At 34.9% G+C, this 22,129-nt stretch overlaps 1 protein-coding gene across 1 annotated transcript in view; it reads left to right on the forward strand.

Annotated features, from left to right (window-relative positions):
- LOC144976877 (GDP-mannose 4,6 dehydratase 1-like) overlaps window positions 1–22,129 on the forward strand; it is a 56,399-nt gene that overhangs the window by 4,666 nt on the left and 29,604 nt on the right. Inside the window, exons 2-4 of the mRNA XM_078921428.1 lie at window positions 2,884–2,928; window positions 11,369–11,456; window positions 14,682–14,696. Of these exons, the coding sequence (XP_078777554.1) occupies window positions 2,884–2,928; window positions 11,369–11,456; window positions 14,682–14,696 (148 nt within the window). The remainder of the gene's footprint in view (window positions 1–2,883; window positions 2,929–11,368; window positions 11,457–14,681; window positions 14,697–22,129) is intronic.

Raw genomic sequence — 22,129 nt, forward strand, 5'->3', positions numbered from 1 at the left:
TCCGAAGGACTGGTTACATACACCCTTCTAATGAGTTTAGAACAAAAAAGTACATGTTACGTCATGACTTTTCCTCCCAATATGCTTCAACAGTCGTAACGTCACTTCCCTCGTAATAACGCATGGTAACTTAGTAACTGGCTCTAAACTATCGGAATAATGGCGGACGCCCTTAGGAAATGTTTCTCCGCCGAGCATAAAAGCGTATATAGAGGGGAAAAAAAAATAAATCTGATCATGTTTTGACTATTACACATTCTGATCACAAGACATATGGAAAGTTCTAGCCAGCATGAAGAAAAAAAGGTACCGATTTTCTTTGTTTAGAACCACGATGGCCGCCGTTGCTGGGCGACATGACATCAGACAACTGGGTCGGTATTTACGTGTTTTTGTTCGGTATTTTACGTGTTGGAGACTCGATGTGTTCAACTTGATTCATATTCCGTGACAAGACTGGTCACATTACTCACTCAATGTTTGCTACTTTTCAAAATTGGAAAAATGTATTGAAAATGAACATGTACATAGATAGTTTTATTCAGCTATCATTAACATGTCAAAAACCAAAAATATTAGCTCTTATTTGTCTCAGAAAAATGTAATAAATAGGCATAGGGTAAAAGTAACCCGAGTAAACTATGGATACAATCGGTTTTAGGGTTGCGTGAGTTAAGGTTTCAACATTGTCCTTTAGGAAGTCCTGGGTGGGGTATGCTCAATGGGAGGGGCATTGTTGTAGGCCTAAATTTCGTTATTATTGCCGGTGTTGGCATGTGATTCCAACATTTGTTGGATGTATTAGTTTAGGCGCCCCGACGGGGATGTGATTCCTCCTGCAATAAAAATAAATTGAGCTTTTATGTAGCGCAATATCCACTAAATGTGCTCAAAGCGCTTTATAAAGGGTCCCTGACCAACAGCAACACGTAACATGTAGAACGAGATATGATGCCTATTAGGCTATGATACAATTTTATTTCAACAGAGACAACGTTGTTAATTGCCAGGTATTCATTTTTACACCTGAGTACGGTAAAAGAATGTGAGTAAAGAATCTTTTCCAAGGACTCAACTATGCGCCGAGCGCACGAGGCTCAAACCCAGGACCTTGTATCCGAAAGCGAGTGTCATACTACTAGACCACATAGCCGCACACAATACCGCTCCACACGCTGGCAGATTAATCACCATGATTGTTTTCCTAAAAATACCTCTTGGGCGTTTTAGGTGTTATGGATGCTATGTGGTCTTGCGGTATGACACTCGCTTTCGGATAGGAAGGTCCTGGGTTCGAGCCTCGCTCGACGCATAGTTGAGTCCTTGGAAAAGGTTCTTAACTCACATTCTCTCACTGTGCTCAGGTGTAAAATGAGTACCTGGCTGTTAAAAGCGTTGTCTCTGTCCGAAAATAATTGTAATATCGCCTTACAGGTGTCAGTTCCCGTCCTACAAGTTAAATGTTGCTGTTGGTCAGGGACCCCTTGTATAGCGCTTTGAGCACGCTTCGTAGATATTGCTCTATATAAAAATCTCAAAAAGCTCAAATTATGGTTGCTATATCTTTGATCTGCCGTACGTCTCGCACGCAAACATGTCTCTTGAAGTTCCTGAGCAATCTTTTTCATGCATGTGAACAATATCCTCAACATTGCGGATAGTGGTTGCGCGTGGCCGTCTTTGCCTTGGAAGATCTTTAATTGACTCAGTCAAAACCTGATTGTAATGTGAGCGATAGACTGACATTCGAGAAACCGTATGTTAAGAACTACTAGCCATTCTATTGACACTGAACCCAGCTTCTAAATGTCCAAACGTATCCCTTCTTCTAAATTCAGTTTTGCCATGGCAAAGTTATGCTTGTTTATGCTTGTTTCTTGATGTAGACATTTTAGAAGGGAATGTAGATCTCAATATATAGATCTTGGCAACAACAACAGAAAGTTGATTTTGGTGTTGACGAATGTGCATAATTCTGTTAATTATTTGAACTATCGTGACTAAACTTGCTATGGTGATTCTTATTATAACATTTTGTGTGCAGTTTTATTTTTGCCATATTGGAATCATTCAGTGAATACATAAACTCATCATAATTTGTTTCTAGAGATGTGTATATGAGTATATATATATATATATATATATATATATATATATATATATATATATATATATATATATTTGCAGGTGTGATAACCAAAATTGTCATGGGCTCAATGTGGTACTGGAAATACTCTCAAATCAAAATCAAAGCAAAATATTGTCCATTACAGCAATGTTAAATCAATCTCGCCCGTGAAGCACTTTGGGCACATTCAGTGCTATATAAAAGCTCACGTTATTTATTTTGTTTTTCGACAAAGGCGACTCCGATACCGACCAGGTACTCATTTCATGCCCTAATGCGGTGAGAGAATGTGAGTAAAGAGTCTTTTTAAAAACTCACTTTTGAGCTGCCCAAACGGGACTCGAACCAGAAACCTACCGTTTTGCAGGCGAGTGTTATATCATTAGACCACAAAGCCATACGAAGAAAATAGAGAAATTTATCAACTTAGGATATTCATATTATTGACAAGCGGATTCCACGAAAACGAGGGATACATGAAAGTTGTGCAAAGAAAACAGAGAAATTAATAAAATTAGTATATTAAGATTGGTACTAGGAATTTATGAAAATGGGAAAGAAATAAATGGGCGAAGATTGTGTACTGCACTTGATGTATTTATGATAAAGATCTGAAAATGTGTTTATGATCTTTATCTTGCATCAGTAGTGCCTGTTCTCTAGCTCCTCAATCGATTTGTGTATTTATGGCACTAATGAGCGCATATTTTTTTGTTACGTACTTAATTACTGAATTTTCTGTTAATGTGTTTCAGGATGGATCTTACTTGGCCGAATTCCTCTTAAAGAAAGGCTATGAGGTACGTAAAGCATGACTAAGAAGGCTCAATGTCTTGGGATTCTCACACTCTTCCTTTTTTGCATCCCTGACGATACCAACCACCGCTGGACGTTTCCAACCGCTGCACTAGTTTGCGAGTGCGCAGTGGGAACAATATTCGGTCACTAAATAACGCAAGAGTGCAAGAAATTTTCTTATTCTACCCCACAAACGATTCTGATTTTCATTGTTTCTTGTTGAAGTATATTTCTTCAAAAAACAATATAAATGTCACCACTTGTTGCTGCCGTTCTTTTGGTCAAATGCAAAGCTTGACAATCTGACGAGAAAAAAATGATGTTTTTTTTAAACCTGACATCACCATGTCGTTTCAGTAATCATGTGTAAATGTTGCTGCTCGAAGCTCGAAGAAATAAATAATAACGTGAAGTTGAATGTAAGCTTCAATTTAATTACAAAAAACAGATCAAATGAACGTTTCGGGTTTCCCCTTTATCAACAAAACAGGATGAATGAAACATCACATCTGTGGTGTTTCATTCATCCTGTTTTGTTGATAAAGAAGAAACCCGAAACGTTCATTTGATCTGTTTTTGTAATTAAATTGAAGCTTACATTCAACTTCACGTTATTATTTATTTCAGTAATCATGGGGAGGGGAAGAATAAAAGGGTTTTTGGTATTTTGATGCTGTCACAGTAAAGGTTGTTCACAATTATCTTATTAAATTTTATTTTATTAAGAACTGAATTCATCTCACTCCAGTTATATTTCGGTAGGCTTAGATAAACTTTACCTTCTAATATTAGATCGTCTTTCCTTTTATAGCCTTCCCTCGAATTAATTTCTAATTAGTGAATACTTTTCGTTCTACATTCTGTCACGTAGCCACTTATTATAAAAGCTGATAGGTCTAACACTCTACACTCACTTTCTCTCCACAATCTATGCCGGACGGCCAGTCGCTCTATTCCTATATATATACTGGAAGATTTTTATCTTTTGGGACTTTGTAGATATTATATCTACACCATTAAGACGCCGGAGCTTTTAACTTTGATTGTATAATCTTCAAGGATCAAACCCAAGCCCGCTGTCAAAGGACTACACAATAACTTCTTACCAATTGCCTGGAAGTGGAATTTTACGAGTCCAATCCTGTTATCAGAGGAATAGATCATCCAAGCCCATCAACTGCCTGGAAACGTAAACTTATGAACCTGACATATTATCATCATAAGTTACGTAAAATATTCATATCTCTATTTGTAACTGCCACGATCACTGTTTATCTCTTTTAATTAAATTTCATCATTATTTTTATTTCATTGTAAACAAATCGTTAATTGTTTTTCATTTATAGTAACTAGTAAATTCTGGGGCCTCATTCTACATATATCTTTATGCATAGTCGAGTAGCTCTTTACTCACTTGAGACCATGACATTTTGGAGGGGACACATATAAAGAATTGAATTTATTTAGTTACTTATATCTATTTCATCTAACTTTAAAGTTTAAATTGTAAAACTCTTAATTGCCCCACTTGATCATATTTTAATTGAACTCCCTATTTACAGGATTAATTTTTTTTTCTTTTTCATTTCTTCATTTAAATGGAATAGCAATTTATCCATTCATTCTTTCATTAAAATTGAATAGCATTATATTGATTCATTCCTTCATCCATTTATTCATTTATAAATCATTCATTCATTCATTGTTCATTCATTTATTCATTCATTCATTCATCCATTCATTCGTTTATTCACTCATTTATCCAATAATTCTATCATTTATTCCTCCCTTCATTCTTTCATTCATACATTATCCATTCATTCATTCATTTATTCACTCAGTTTTTCATTCATTCATTCATTCCTTGTCCACTTTGTTATTATATCACTCATTTCATTTTGTTGTTTGCCTCATTCATGAATTGTTTTCAATATGTTTACATTCCATAACGATTCATTCACCTATCATCCAATCACTCAGTGTTGTGAACACATTTTGTAACTATTGTAAATCTTACGATATTTTATTGTTTTGTATTTCAGACATCACTGTTAAACACTCTTTAATGCCTAATTACAATTGTTGAACAACCATTGAACAAGAGAGAGGTCCCAGCCACGAACTGAGTTGGTAAATATATCCTTCATTATTCTCTTTTACATGAGTTGGGCATCACATAGTAACTATAGACATCGTGATTTGTTTTGCATAGTGATTTGTTTTAAATACATTTTTGGCATACTACTGTTACCGACAACCACTTATATATTATGTTCTGAAAAGTGAGTCTTTAAAAACTAAATAATAATAAAAGGAGTCTACTAGCCGTCGTGTTATATTTAGTGATAGATAACTTGGGATTATTTTGGCATCCTATTATTGTTATCACACTCTAGTATATTAGCGTCATTGCGAATAATTGTACACAAACTAACGACGAGTCACACACATTGGTGATACATTTTTCGTAGTAACATAGTTTAGAGTACACGCGATTGACACATTGTTATGGACTCAAGTCATAACTCCGCATTGTATTGACACATTGCTTTATAAGATATAACGATAAAAGGCATCAAATTCAACATACATAATAAGTTGAAATAAGAGAGAGAGAGATTTCTAAAAATAGAACAGTTCATTCCAGTAAGTGTAAATAAATAAAACAGTCAGTAACAGTATCCTGTCAATATATATATAAAACATCGTAACTAATTTATTGCAAAAATGGAAGCATATAAAAGATACTTAAGTCTCGCAAAGGACTTAGAAATACCCAGGAAAGAATATTTTCATGGTGCGAAGAGAAAATAAAAGAAGAAAAAGAAGAAAGAATTCGTAGAGAAGAAAATGAAGAAAGAATTCGTAGAGAAGAAAAAGAACACGAAGAAAGAATTCGTAGAGAAGAAAAAGAACACGAAGAAAGAATTCGTAGAGAAGAAAATGAAGAAAGAATTCGTAGAGAAGAAAAAGAACACGAAGAAAGAATACGTAGAGAAGAACGAGAAGAAAGAGTCCAAGAAAGGGAACTAAAAAGACAAATAGCTTTAGCAGAAGAAGAAACCAAAAGGACCCAAATGATGCTGGAAATTGAAAAAACAAAAAACCGGTCATGAAAGAAAACATAATAATAGTGATGAATTTTTCGTGAAACTTCCACGCATGCCAACATACGATGAACGCTCAGACTGTCTAGAATCCTTCTTACACCGATTCGAAGTTCAGGCTGAAGGTTATCGTTGGCCAGAAAGCAAATGGGCCACAGCCTTGATTAACTGCTTATCTGGAGAACCGCTAAAAGTTTTCTATACCTTAACAACTGAAGATGCAGATGACTATGGAAAAATTAAAGACGCTCTACTAAAAAGATTTAGATTAACGGAAGATGGTTACCAGGAAAGGTTTCACACTGCAAAACCGGAAAGTGGAGAAGACTTTAATACATTCGTGAACCGAATTACTCAATTTCTAAATCGGTGGCTTGAGTTGGCAAACGTAAAACAAGACGACTTTGCAGGCCTTTACTATCTCACGCTGAAGAATCGAATCTATCAAGCTTGCAACCCAGATTTAGTCGCATTCTTTAAAGAGAGAAAGCCAGAAAACTTGGACAAATTAAAAATCTACGCAGAAAACTTTAACAGCGCACATCCATTGACACCCCTTAGCAGAACATTGAAGGAACCATACTACGCTGCTGCTGCTCAGAGTCCAGGTACACCTAAAGTTCAGTACTCAAATAGAACGAGCCGATCAATCACTCGGAACACGCAAGTGAAACAGGATGACCATAGTAACAAACCATGGAACAAACAGTTCAATAGAGACCATAGCCGACCCTATCAAAACAAAACAAGAAATAGCACTGACAATAATACTGAGTATAAGAAAACCAACAAACCTATAATTAAATGTCAATATTGTGGAATGAAAGGCCACACAGCAGACAAATGTTACAAAATCGTGGGATATCCGAAAGAAACTGCAAATGCATCACTCCAAACCAGTGTAAATAATCAGACACGAGTAATGTCAGGAGAAAATATAAATGTGTATTGCGTGAAAGGTATGTCACTTTTAACACAAACTCACAAGTCAGGATCGCTATTTTTTTGTGAAGACAAAGCTAATGGAACTGATTGCAAAATATTGAGAGACACAGGATGCAGTACAGTAGGAATAAAAGCATCTTTGATCAATGACGAAGACAAAACTGGAAAAACGGTACAATGCATCACATTCAGTGGCACAGTCGAAACCTTTGAAACAGCTAACGTGTACATAGAAACCCCATACTATACAGGAATAGTGGAATGCTGTATACTTCCCAACCCCGTCGCTGATGTTATTGTTGGCAATATAAAAGGTCTTAAAGACAACCCAACAGATGTAAAAGAATGGTCATTAACCCAAGAAACAGCTTGTCTAGCAGAAACAAGAAAGATGACTAAGACAACAGAGAAGCCAATGACTATTTCTCTTGAACCACAACAATTTGACATGAACACGTTCATTGAAGAACAGAAAAAGGACCCGACTTTAACATCATATTTCAATATCGCAAACAAAGGGACGAAATCAAAAGTTGAATACATCATTGAAAAGATATTCTGTTCAGGTTACATAGGAAAAGAAACAAAATAGCTAAACAACTGGTCACGCCGAGTATTTACAGAAACAAAATCCTTGGAATAGCGCACGATTCAATAACTTCTGGACATCTTGGGAGCTCTTCCACATTGAAGAGAATATCCGAGAATTTCACATGGCCTGGAATTACTAAAGACGTCCGAGAATATGTGAAATCTTGTGACACATGCCAAAGAAGAGTCGCAAAAGGCAGAATACCGAGATTGCCATTAGAGACAACCCCAGTTATTGAAAAAGTTTTTCAAAAAGTTGCAATTGACATTATAGGCCCTTTAACAAAATCAGATAGAAACCATACACACATACTAACACTAGTCGATTACGCAACCAGGTGGCCAGAAGCGATAGCATTGAAATCAACTACATCGGATCACATAGCTGAAGCATTGATGACAATTTTTACTAGAATAGGCATACCAAATGAGATACTGTCGGACAATGGACCCCAATTTACATCACATATGATGCATGAAACCATGAAACTCATGGGAATCCAACACTCATTCACAACTCCCTCCCACCCCCAAGCAAATGGTCTTTGTGAAAGATTTAATGGCACTCTAAAGAATATGTTAAGAAAAGTGTCAGCAGAAAAACCAGATGATTGGGACAGATACTTACCAGCAATCCTATTTGCATATAGAGAAATACCCCAAGAATCTACAGGCTACTCCCCATTTGAGTTGATGTATGGACGATCACCTCGCGGCCCGATCAATATAGTAGCCGACATTTGTAAAGGGAATGAGGAGGACAATAACGAAATTATGTTTGCTTACGAATATGTAAGAAACCTGAAAGACAGAATAGAGGATACATGTATGCTAGCACAGGAATCCGTCACTAAAAAGCAGAGAAATACAAGGAATACTCCGATCGAAAAAGCAAGTCAAGAAAATTTGAGATTGGTGACAAAGTACTAATACTCTTACCCGATGACTCGAGTAAACTTTTAGCTACATGGAAAGGACCATTCAAAATAACAGCAGTAAAATCTAATGTTAATTACGAGATTAAAATTAACAACACAACAAAGACATTCCATGCAAATATGCTAAAAAAGTATTTTGATAGAGACACAGTGTCGCAACCTATGTTTACTAATATCGAAGCTTCAAATGCAGGATTGATCATACCGTTGGTCATGGGACACAGACACCCGAGACAGAAAAACAAACAAAAATCGCACAATTGCAACCACCTAAGACAAAAAAAGAAGTACGCAAAGTACTTGGGCTCCTAAATTTTTACAGGAAATACATTTACAACTTCGCGCACATCGCGATACCGCTAACAAATCTGACAAAGAATGGGTCACCGAACAAAATTGTTTGGACAGAAGTGTGTCAGAATAGCTTTAACCAATTAAAGGCATTACTCTGTTCAGAACCAATTCTTAAATTACCCGACATATCAAAAGAATTTGTTGTAAGAACTGACGCGTCTGATAAGGGCATCGCAGGTGTACTATTACAGGAGCATGAGGGAACTCTAATGCCTTGCTTATATGCAAGCAGAAAATTATTGGACAGAGAATCACGATACTCTGTAATAGAGCGTGAAGGACTGGCCATCGTCTTTGCTTTAAAGACATTCAGCAGATATCTACTGCTAAAAGAGTTTGTGGTCGAAACGGACCATAAACCACTCACGTACATAAGAAATAACAAAATGAATAATAGTAGAGTACTAAGGTGGAGTCTATTTTTGCAAAATTACACTTTCAGTATCTCTCACATACCAGGCTGTGAAAATATTCACGCCGACCTACTTTCTCGATTAGTATAAACACGTGAGAAGGGTATAACTTAACCTCCCATGCATACTGTTAGTTACCTCGCAAACTATGCCAAATCAGAACGCACAATTTCGATAATTTTATTTGTAAACATGATGACCCAACTTAATGTAACATTGAGTATTGTTTGGATATATATACCATACCCATTCATGATTTGGGAAATCTTCTCTTTATCTATTATTGTTATGAATTTTCACTCATTTATGATTAATAATTGAAATGTCAATATTCCATTTACATTTTCATTCATTTCATTCAGAAAATTACCTTCATATCATCGACTTAAATCATGCTTCATTGCCATCACTATTGTTTATCACAATGATTTGTAATCACATTGCCATCATGTCGTTCATCACAATGATTTGTAATCACAATCTTTCATTGTTATTGTCGCCCATTCATATACCTACGTTAATATAAACATTTCCATGTCTAGTTAATAAATAATTTAATTGTAGCACAAATCATAACAATGGATTACTGCTAGAGTATCATGATAGTAAATTTACTTCCGTTTGTAAAATCTATCTTTCCCATAATGGTTAAAGAGTATATTTTAAACGTGGGTGGGGGGTGTCACAGTAAAGGTTGTTCACAATTATCTTATTAAATTTTATTTTATTAAGAACTGAATTCATCTCACTCCAGTTATATTTCGGTAGGCTTAGATAAACTTTACCTTCTAATATTAGATCGTCTTTCCTTTTATAGCCTTCCCTCGAATTAATTTCTAATTAGTGAATACTTTTCGTTCTACATTCTGTCACGTAGCCACTTATTATAAAAGCTGATAGGTCTAACACTCTACACTCACTTTCTCTCCACAATCTATGCCGGACGGCCAGTCGCTCTATTCCTATATATATACTGGAAGATTTTTATCTTTTGGGACTTTGTAGATATTATATCTACACCATTAAGACGCCGGAGCTTTTAACTTTGATTGTATAATCTTCAAGGATCAAACCCAAGCCCGCTGTCAAAGGACTACACAATAACTTCTTACCAATTGCCTGGAAGTGGAATTTTACGAGTCCAATCCTGTTATCAGAGGAATAGATCATCCAAGCCCATCAACTGCCTGGAAACGTAAACTTATGAACCTGACATATTATCATCATAAGTTACGTAAAATATTCATATCTCTATTTGTAACTGCCACGATCACTGTTTATCTCTTTTAATTAAATTTCATCATTATTTTTATTTCATTGTAAACAAATCGTTAATTGTTTTTCATTTATAGTAACTAGTAAATTCTGGGGCCTCATTCTACATATATCTTTATGCATAGTCGAGTAGCTCTTTACTCACTTGAGACCATGACAGATGCCATGTTTAGGTTAGTGCACCGCCTAATGATTTGTCTTTAATAGTCTGCAAGGTAATCAACTGATCCTACTGGTTGTATTATTGAATACAACTCACTGTTCGCTTTCTTTTGGTGGCGGTAATCTTGTATTTTGTGATACACATAATACAAGTGAACGTTTTGGAACGGCTGAAATTTAAAATATATAGTCTACCTTACTCCAAGTCATCCCCTTTCGTAGCAAATTTCCAGCTCGTTCTCTCTCTCTCTCTCTCTCTCTCTCTCTCTCTCTCTCTCTCTCTTTCTCTCTCTCTCTCCTTATCTACCTATCTATCAATATATCTACCTATCTATCTGATACACATACAAGTGGAACGTTTGGAAACGGATGAAGAGTTTCCCCTATAACGAAATTTAAAATAGTGTACCTTACTTCTAGCCTCTCTCACCCGTATCTCTAGTTCGTTTTTCTTCTTCTTCTTCTTCTTCTTCTTCTTCTTCTTCTTCTTCTTCTTCTTCTTCTTCTTCTTCTTCTTCTTCTTCTTCTTCTTCTTCTTCTTCTTCTTCTTCTTCTTCTTTTTCTCCCCCCTCCCTCTCTCCACCCCCACCCCAAACATCTTCCTCTCTCAATTTTCATTATTATCGTCATCATCATCATCATTATCATCATTTTCAGGTCCATGGTATTATCCGTCGGGCTTCCTCGTTCAACACACAACGTATAGAGCACCTGTATGCAGACCCTGTTGCTCACACAGAAGGAGGTAAACCACACACTAATTGCTTTGATAACACATCTAATAATAAATTTATATTTTGTTTATATTATGATACGAGGGCATCAGAGAGTCACGCCTCTGTTTTACGAGCTTCAGTATTTGAGGAAACAATAGGATTCAATAGTCTGATGTCACGTCCGCCCAGCAACGAGCAGCTTGGTTCTAAACAAAGAACATCGGTACTTTTTATTCTTCATGCTGACTAGAACTTTTTCACATGTTATGTGATCAGACTGTATAAAAATCAAAACATGATCAGACTTTATAATGTTTTTCTCCTCTGGATACACTTTTATGCCCACCGGAGAAGTATTTCATAAGGGCGTCCACCATTTTCCCGACAGTTTAGAACCAATTACTAAGTTACTATACGTCATTGCGAGGGAAATGACGTCACGACTGTTGAAGCTTATTGAGGAAATGATTAACTATTTTTATCCTATTTCTATCAAGCGTAGAAACTCAAGAGATTTAAATCTCCGGACTATTGAACGATTCCTAACAACTTCTTTGAATAAAGGTTTGGTACCTGTAAAAGTATTGATACGCCTTCCCAGCAACACTTTGAAACTGTTAAAAGAAAACCAGAGATATAGATAGTATGCGCTTGGCTAAGAAGCTCACAACATTACATCCGGAAGTATAACGGACCAACACACAAAACTATGTGTAACCTTAAACGTTTATAGTCTGGTTAATACAGTTTAGCGAGAATTACTCATAAACGCGGATGGAAAAAAAAAACAAACAAAACAAAACAATAACAAAGACCTGAGTGACGTCATCTTCGTTCTATCTATAGAGAAAATCCAAAAATTTTGTATAGTGACCGCCGCTTCAAAATGGTATTATGTCCAGGGTTATTTGTTATTGTTTTTTTGCGAGCCATTTCGATGACTTGTTCTCACTTAAGTCCCTCTTAGAGGACTATTGATACTATGCGTTGAGTTACAAAAACACATAACATCCGTCTGCCGGATATATCGGACCAACACACAAAACTATGTTTAACCTTAACTCTCTCCTTATCGGCCATTTTCCGGATTTCCCCCAAAAACTTCAAACCCAACCTATACAGAAATAGATTTATTTCACTCAAACAGAAAATCTGTTAGTTCTTGCTATAGATAGTTCGAAGATAACGTCACTCAGGTCTTTGTTATTGTTTTTTGCCATCCGCGTTTATGAGTAATGCTCACTGAACTGTATAAACTCGACTATAAACGTTCATGGATACACACAGTTTTGTGTGTTGGTCCGTTATACTTCCGGATGGCAATGTTATGAGCTTCTTAGCCAAGCGCATACTATCTATAGATAGAATGCGCTTGGCCGAGGAGTTCACAACATTGCCATCCGGAAGTATAACGGACCAACACACAAGCTCTGTGTAACCATGAACTTTTATAGTCTGGTATATACAGTGTAGTGAGAACAACTCACAAACGCGGATGGCAAAAACAATAAAAAGGCCTGAGTGACATCATCTGCATACTATCTATACATATTCTATTCGCTGAACGAGCTTTTCAACACAGTGTCAATATAGATAGTATGCGCTTGGCTAAGAAGCTCATAACATTGCCATCCGGAAGTATAACGGACCAACACACAAAACTGTGTGTATCCATGAACGTTTATAGTCAGGTTAATACAGTTCAGTGAGCATTACTCATAAACGCGGGTGGCAAAAAAACAATAACAAAGACCTGAGTGACGTCATCTTCGAACTATCTATAGATAGTATGCGCTTGGCTAAGAAGCTCATAACATTGCCATCCGGAAGTATAACGGACCAACACAAAAAACTGTGTGTACCCATGGACGTTTATAGTCCGGTTAATACAGTTCAGTGAGCATTACTCATAAACGCGGATGGCAAAATACAATAACAAAGACCTGAGTGACGTCATCTGCATACTATCTATACTTTAACTATGCAAACATTTTTGTTCAAATATTATGATGTACAAAAGAAATTAGAATGAGAAAAATATTGGCTGCATCGTAACAAATGTGACGATTTTCCTATGGATGGTAAGGAGGGGGTTAAACGTGTATCTGATTAATACAATTTACTGAGAACTGCTCATAAAAATGTCTGGCTACAAACAATAACAAAGATCTGATTGACGGTCATTTTCGTTCCTTTTATAAAGGTTTAAGGTGACACATAATTTTGTTTGGCGGGACAATTCATCTGGCGGGCAGAGCAAGTGATAATTTCATCTCGCGAGGTCCCAGGTTTGAGAGTTTGTGCCAAGATGTGAGTCATATAAATCGATCGATGGCTGAAGGACGAGGTTTTATCTCTTTTAAACTCAACAAACTAGAAATAAATTTAACATTTTGATGGAGCAGATTCCCAAAATAGATTGTGTACAGTTTCATAACAAACTGATATATTTAACCCTTTAAAAAAGTAATAAATCATGGCGCGAAAATCACGTCTATTAGCTTCACTCTTGTTGACACAATTAGTGGAATATGACGTCACATATTTGTTTATTGTGCTCAAAATTGTGAACTTAAATGAATGAAAATTTGCGGGAATTTCTACTAGAATGATGCTTTACGGTTTGCAAAAAGAATTTTTGAGATCTATCTTCACTGCTTCTACCCGATTCCAAAAGCTTATCTAGTCTAGTGACTCTCGTATCTGGCACTGTTTCAGTTTCACACACATTTTTTGGTATTTTTTTCTTCTTTCCCTGCTGCTGTTTCACACACATTTTTTCCTTGTAATTCTTTTTTCTGCTTTACCTGCCGCTGTTTTACACACATTTTATCCTTGTAATTCTTTTTTTTCTGCTTTACCTGCTGCTGTTTCACACACATTTTTTCCTTGTAATTCTTTTTTCTTCTTTCCCTGCTGATGTTTCACACACATTTTTTCCTTGTAATTCTTTTTTCTGCTTTACCTGCCGCTGTTTTACACACATTTTATCCTTGTAATTCTTTTTTTTCTGCTTTACCTGCTGCTGTTTCACACACATTTTTTCCTTGTAATTCTTTTTTCTGCTTTACCTGCCGCTGTTTTACACACATTTTATCCTTGTAATTCTTTTTTTCTGCTTTACCTGCAGCTGTTTCACACACATTTTTTTCCTTGTAATTCTTTTTCCTGCTTTACCTGCCGCTGTTTCACACACATTTTTTCCTGGATGTGATCTGGGTTTTTAAAATATTTTTTTTTCTTCTAAATTTTAGATTTAGCCGTTGCGCGTGAGTATCGATTAATAGTATCGACTTTAAGCAGCACCGATTAATGTGACGTTAAGTTAATGACGTTTTCCAATACGATTCTTCTAGTCACGTGACATTACGGCGCTTTGATCGTGCTCCTCAAAGTCACTACTAACATCGTTTCGAGGGGAAAAAAGTTGGGTTTTTTTTCTGGAAATGGATGTGTCTTATATTTTGATGAATGTTATTATTTTTGTCCTTTTTTCCCTCTCTGACAGAGAAATTATTTTCATTGAATGCCTTATGAAATAATTGACATTTGTATTTTTTCTCGTGGATTACTAAAATACAACAATTTTATTTGTTATGATAAGCTGCAAGAAGCTGTGGTCTATAAAAAGAAATGAACAAAAAAATGAAAATAACAGCTTAAAAAAAATACAAGAACACCAAACACGTAACGTTTCCGGGCTCAAAATAAATACATTCCTAAAAACCCAGATCTAGGACGGAAGCGTTCCGTGTTTCGGATTTGGTTCCTTTTTCCTTTTGGAGCTTTTCTATTCGTTTTTAAAATTACTTTCATCATGTTATTACACGTAGATTATATTTCTACGATGTGAGAGTCGATCCACATGGGTGCAAACTGACTTTCGGGGTGATTTTTCCTTGTAGTTTTCTTTATTTTTGTCTGATGCTGTTCTAATAAACATCTTTTTTTAATTAAAAAAATATAGAATAGGCCAAACAGCCTGCACGTGTGAGACGTAATTCGAAACAATACTGCAGATTGCATCACACATATACTTTATTGATCCTAAAATGGAAATTATCATAATGTTACACATCATATATTTTTCGTTATATTAGCACAGTTTATACACTGCCATGAATTAATTGATGAAAATACGAAGCTAATTTAAAACAAAATAAACATCAAATATAATAAAATATTCATAAAATATACAGCAGTTACAAGCAATGCTATAAAAATCGGACATGAAAGTAGAATAGGCTTGTAATGATGGATTTGTAATATAAATAGAATTTGAAAATAGATTGGTAAGGATTGCACATAGTCAACACAGGTCGATAAAAAGTATAAATAAAGCATGGTATTTGAATGTATTGTAGTAAGCCTCGCTGTCCGAATGACGCTTACTGAGAATTGTGTGATTCAGTTATGGTCGATATGTATAGCTGCTGCTCTCTCCATCGAATTTGTTAATTGTTTCCATTGGTCACGGTCCTGGGCCAGAGTTTCGAGGCTGTCAAGATCTTGTTGTGACTTTAGTACGGAGGGCAAGGCAGCATTTCTTAGTTCTTCACTGATTAATTCGGCCTCATCTGATATATGATGCTGGTTCAGGCTAGTTACTATTGATGTTGGTGGTCTCCCTAGATATTTGTTGCCATGAAGGAATTATTCTGTCATTGCACTTTGGGCTGGGATGTAATCTGCTCGACGTAAAATATGACCACCATCGATGTTCTTTTATTATTGTACTCAGGCGTTGGACCCTGTTTTTTTCATAGAGATCAGTATTTGTAATTGACTCTGTCCAATAGATTCCGATTAAGCGACGTTATTGTTTGCGGTGGTATGAATCGATACTTTCTTTCTTTTTTTTTTGTGAGGCCTCAGGTTCCACAATTATATGTCAATATCGGAATAATCAGTGCCTCGTAAATCTGTATTCGTTTATTCTCACTGATTATGTTATTTCTATTCCATAAATTTTGGAGTTGGTTGAATCCATTGGTGGCCAGCTGCTTTTGTTTTCTGATATCTTCTTTTTCGTTGATCAAATTGCCCAGTTTACGTACACTTTTCCATTCATTTAAATTTCTGTTGATTTTTGTATATTCTGTTTTGGATTGATTCACTTTCAGATTCCATGCTTCCAGGGTAGTTGCCATTATTGGCGTGTATATTTTCGCTCGATGTTCTGATTCAAAGATTTGGTCTGTAGCATCTGCGTATATCAGTTCACGAGTGATCTTCTTTATTGGTGGTAATTTTGGTCTTAGATCTTTCATGGCCGATTCGAGGTATATCGTGAATAGAATTGGACTCAAGCTGTCTCATTGAGGGGATCCAATTCAGGTTGATATTGTTGTTAATTCTCTGCCGGATTCAAATTGTAATGTAGTATTTGATAATAGGTATCTTATGAGCTTCCCGTGATCTTTGTCTAAGAACGAGTCAAGGATTGATAACAACTTGGTTCTGCATATAGTGTCGAAAGATGAACTCATATCGATTCCAAGTATCGTAAATTCTTCATTATATTTCTCCGATGTGCCCATACTATGTCTGCAGTGCTTCTATCTCTTCTAAACCCGCTTTGTGATGGTGAAAGATATTTCTCTACCTTTTCTCTATTTCTGTGAAGCGCGATTGTGCTTAAAACTTTTCTTAGCGTGGATAACAAAAAGATTGGTCGAAAAAATTCTAAAGGGCCTTTCTTTTTATTTGGTTTGTTTAGCAGGATGAGTTTTCCACTTTCAAGCTTGAGAACTTGTTTTGTCTTAAATATTCAAGGAATTTACCCAATGGAAACCGTACGGTGCTCTTATTGGCTAGCCAACCAGCGGCCTCGATGAGAAAACCATCCGCCATTAAGACGTGGGTTGGGAATTGCGTTACTATAGGAAACAAGCGCTGATCGGCCGTTCATGAAATCTAAGAAAATAACTTCCTGTTTTCCATAAGGCTATATTTTTTAAAGAAAGGATTATCGATAATAGGTTGTTGAAGGGGCCCCGATAAAATGGTCATAAATTTACAAATTTCACACAGTACCTTGTCAATTCGTTATTAAATTTACACAGAAAACACATTTAATTAACAAATAAATTAGTAAATAAACAGAATCCTTGGCAGATTCACACAATTCTCTTGTAGATAGTTTTATCGACACGGAGTCGACCGAACTCCAAATACGGAAGTTCACCGTGTATAAATAAATATTAAATAATGTAGATATGCATAAATAAATAAATTTAAGAGCGAATATTGTAGCTTTCAAATTTCATGTAATAGAAGTCACCCTAAAGTTTCGTATTGCTGATGGTTAAAATGAATCAAAATATCTTTGTCTTTTGGTTTTCATGTGTCTGTTACTCCTGTGGCTTGTTTTGATTTCTTTGTACAGAAGGTGGGACCCGTCTCTTTGAATTTTGTTAATCTTAACATTAGCGATATCTTTGTGAAAATCTTCAAAATTGTTCCATCCATCATTTCCTTAAATTCGATTAACATGCTTTATTATTATATTTATTATTATTACTTCAGATTTTTTACAATTCCCACCCAATTCAGCTACAAAGAAAAAAAAAAAGACTTACAATGCAAAATTTATAAAACAAAGATAAAATTGCTTTGTCAACATTTATGGAGTACAGTCTCCTTATGATGAATAATCTTGTCTTCATCTTATTAATTCCTTTGCATGCATGGATGAGTTGTCCAGTCTAATCTTTCATTGACAATTATACCGAGGTATTTATACTCCTCTACCCTCTCTACATTTTCGTTTTTAATAATTATATTTTCATGTATGTTAACATTTTTCCTAAATTCAAATATCATTTCTTTGGTTTTCTTTATATTATGTTCTAGATAGTTAATATATATAAGATACATAACATAACATAACATATGGTATAGGGCAAAATAGGATAAAACCCCCTGAATGACCTTAATATTAATATCTAGTAATGCCATAAATCCATTGATTAAAGATTACAATAATGATACACGTGGTAAAGATAGTATTTCAACTTAAATGTACTCATGTAAATGTGGTGTACAAACATGTATCTTTAACCGTGACATGCAGGTACATACTGTGTCTTCTATCCCCTTATATCTGTTTTCCAACATGCTTTCTGTCTTTGTCTTGGAATGAGATTATTTGGTTTTGTCCTGGCTCTGGCCGGAGTCTTAGCTGGGAGGGAAACAGTCAAATGCATAGTTATTGTTTTGGGAGATGATATTTTTTTCCTTGTAAATCATCTCTCTGTTATGTATTATTATTTTTATTTTGAATGTATAATGTAAGCATTTGAGTGTATTCCTCTTTGTTGGATTTTGTGCTTGTGTCTGGATGAGACTTGTAGGTGATTTCAAACTAAGTACATTGGTGGTATGCTCTTGGAATCTACATCTGATCCCTATTTGTTCTCAGTTCCCCTTTGTCTTACTTTTTCTTGGGTGCTTTAATTGTAATTCTAGAACTTTTTGCTATCCCATTTTCTTCCTTTTTACTGGCGCTGATATAACCTAAATGTGTTGCAAGCGCCGTAAAACCCTTAAAAACAAACAAACAAATTAACCGTGACATGCAAAGCACACACACACACACACACACACACACACACACGCGCGCGCGCATATAGAAGATAACCATAATAATATAACAATGCATAATATATACATACAAGACTGAAATCCTTGTCAACAGTAGTGCAAAAAAGTTTTATTCGTCATATATAAATCTCCCATCATATAATTCCCTGTCTACTAACATCTTGAAATAATCTGTAGATTTTGCATTCTTTGTTTCAAATTTCAAATTGTTCCAATTCTTGACAATACGAATACCGAACCAGTTTTGTCTTATGTTTGTTTTGCATCTAGAGACAAAAATCTTAAACGTGTCCCCTCTAGTAAAAGTAATATTAGAATATGAAAAAAAAATCAGAAAAGTCTATCCTATCCAGACCATGTACCAATCTATAAACCTGAATTAAATCCCCACCAATTCTTCTATATTTCAAACTTGGTAAGTCAAGAAATTCTAACCTTTCCTTATAAGATAAATACTGTATTGCATAAATCTTTTTGGTAGCTCTCCTCTGTACACTTTCAATACTAATAGATTGTCTTTTATTTTATGGGCTCCAGATGCAATTTCCGTATTCTAGAATTGGTCGAACGAGCGATTTATACAAATATAAAAATATGGTTTTATCAAGACTTATAAGGGTTCGATATATATTTCCCATCATTCTGTTTGCACGGCTTACACAATTATCAATATGTACATCAAAATTCAAAAGTGAATCAAAAGTAACTTTCACTTCCTTTTCATAAGGCACAACGGAAAGTAGATTTGACATAGAAGTATCGGTAAAATAATGAAGACATGGATTATTTTTTCCTATATGTAATACTTTCCATTTCGAAACATTAAAATCCAAATTCCATGTTGTAGACCATTTGAAAAGTGAAAATATATCATTTTGTAGAATGTTATGATGTTAAGTTGTACTATAGATCTTTGTATCGTCTGCAAACAGTTTGCAGGCTGAAGCTATGCCACATGGTAAATCATTTATATTTAAAAGAAATAAAAGTGGTCCCAATACGCTTCCTTGGGGTACACCGCTAATTACATTCTTAAAATCCGACCCCACCCCATTGACAATGACTCTTTGTATTCGATTATTAAGAAAGTCTTTAATCCAGTTAAAGACATTTCCTTTAAATCTGTATGCTTTTAGTTTAATGAATAATCTCTCATGTGGCACAGAATCCAAAGCCTTACGGAAATCAAGATAAACAACATCAATGCATTTCAATTTCGTTATAATAATTCAATACATCATCTCCGGTTGTTATCAAATATATTTATAATAGCTCAATAAGTTATATTCACAAGCTTCTCAAATTGGAAATTTATAGAGATCGTTTAACAAAGAAGGAAACTGTTCGCAATACTACTAGACATTCCACGTCATTGACGATTTTGACGTTTACTATATCAAAATATAACCTTAACCTTGAAATAATTTTCTCTACCTAGTTTCACTTTTTAAAAGAAATTTACAGATGATTATATGCATATTATATGATTACTTCAAAACTCAGGGCTTTAAAAAAGTTCGTAAACTGTGGGTTATAGTAATTATATTAATTATAACCAAAAAAAAAAAAAAAAATAATAATAATGATGATGATAATAATAATAATAATAATAATAATAATAATAATTATTATTATTATTATTATTATTATTATTATTATTATTATTATTATTATTATTATTATTATTATTATTATTATTATTATTATCATTATTATATTATTATTATTATTATTATTATTATTATTATTATTATTATTATTATTAATAATAATAATAATAATAATAATAATAATAATGATGATGATGATGATGATGATGATGATGATGATGATGATGATGATGATGATGATGATGATGATAACATTAATAATGATAATAATACTAATGATAAAAGAATAAAATTTATGTTGAGAGATGGATTTAAATATCTTAGTCTTTTCAAAGCCTGCGATTATCCTAATCAACAATCATGAAAAACTGGTTTTATATTTATAAGCTTGATTGTATTCTTGAGGAAGAAAAAAGAGGCGGGGCTATTGGTTTTCTATATTTGGTGGATGTTGATGGACTGTTTTGTGGTTTTATATTCACTCACTCACTCAATCCCATGATCGGATGGTCGTCGGGGGGACTTGCGTGAAGCAGAAGTTACAGTCTTCCTCCATGCCTGCCTGTTGCTAGCCCTATGTAGCAGCTCCGGGACCGGCATCTCTGTCCATTCTTTTATATTGTCCTGCCACATCTTCCTTTGGCGTCCTCTTCTGCGCTGGCCTTCGACTGTGCCCTGTAGGACTGTCCTGCTCAGGCTATCGTGTCGAGTATGGTGTCCAAACCAGGACAGTTTTCTGCGCTTCACAGTCACTAAATGGGGTTCTTGTGGGCCTGTCCGAGCTTCTATTTCTTCCAGGACGTCTTCGTTTGTGTGATGCTCCGTATATGACACGCGTAGCAGTCTTCTATAGCACTTGCTTTCAAACTCCCTTTGCGCCGTTGTTTTATATTAAGTGACTTTAAAGTACCATTGAGCATAATGTATATAGCGCTGGGACATGGTATCTCACCTTTATATAAGGATAATGATCAATCACTTTGATTTACTTGTTCTTTGATTGAACCAGTCATTTAATGATACATTTTCGTAACCGCTATTAACTCTTTCCTTAATGTTCATTTTTAGGAATTTCCCCAAAACTTCACGCCCAACGAACATATATATATATATATATATATATATATATATATATATATATATATATATATATATATATATATGTATATATATATATATATATATATATATATATATATATATATATATATATATATATATATATATATATATATATAATTTTTCACTCAAATACATAGATAAGCCATAAGTTCTTGCTATACACAATTACGCAAAACACGGTCTACACCTATAACAAACATTTTTCTTTAAAATTGTGATATACAAAAGAAAACAGAAAAATGTTTGGCTGTATTGTAACGGATGTGACGATTTCCCTATGGGTAAAGAAAGGGTTTGGTCGATGTGAACATATTTTCAGGTCTGATTACCGGGGCTCGTTTTATCCTTGTTGTAATGGAGAAAAG

This window comes from Berghia stephanieae, chromosome 7 (assembly GCF_034508935.2).
Source record: "Berghia stephanieae isolate SIO BIC M18660-M18661 chromosome 7, UCSD_Bste_1.3, whole genome shotgun sequence".
Classification (NCBI taxonomy): domain Eukaryota; kingdom Metazoa; phylum Mollusca; class Gastropoda; order Nudibranchia; family Aeolidiidae; genus Berghia; species Berghia stephanieae.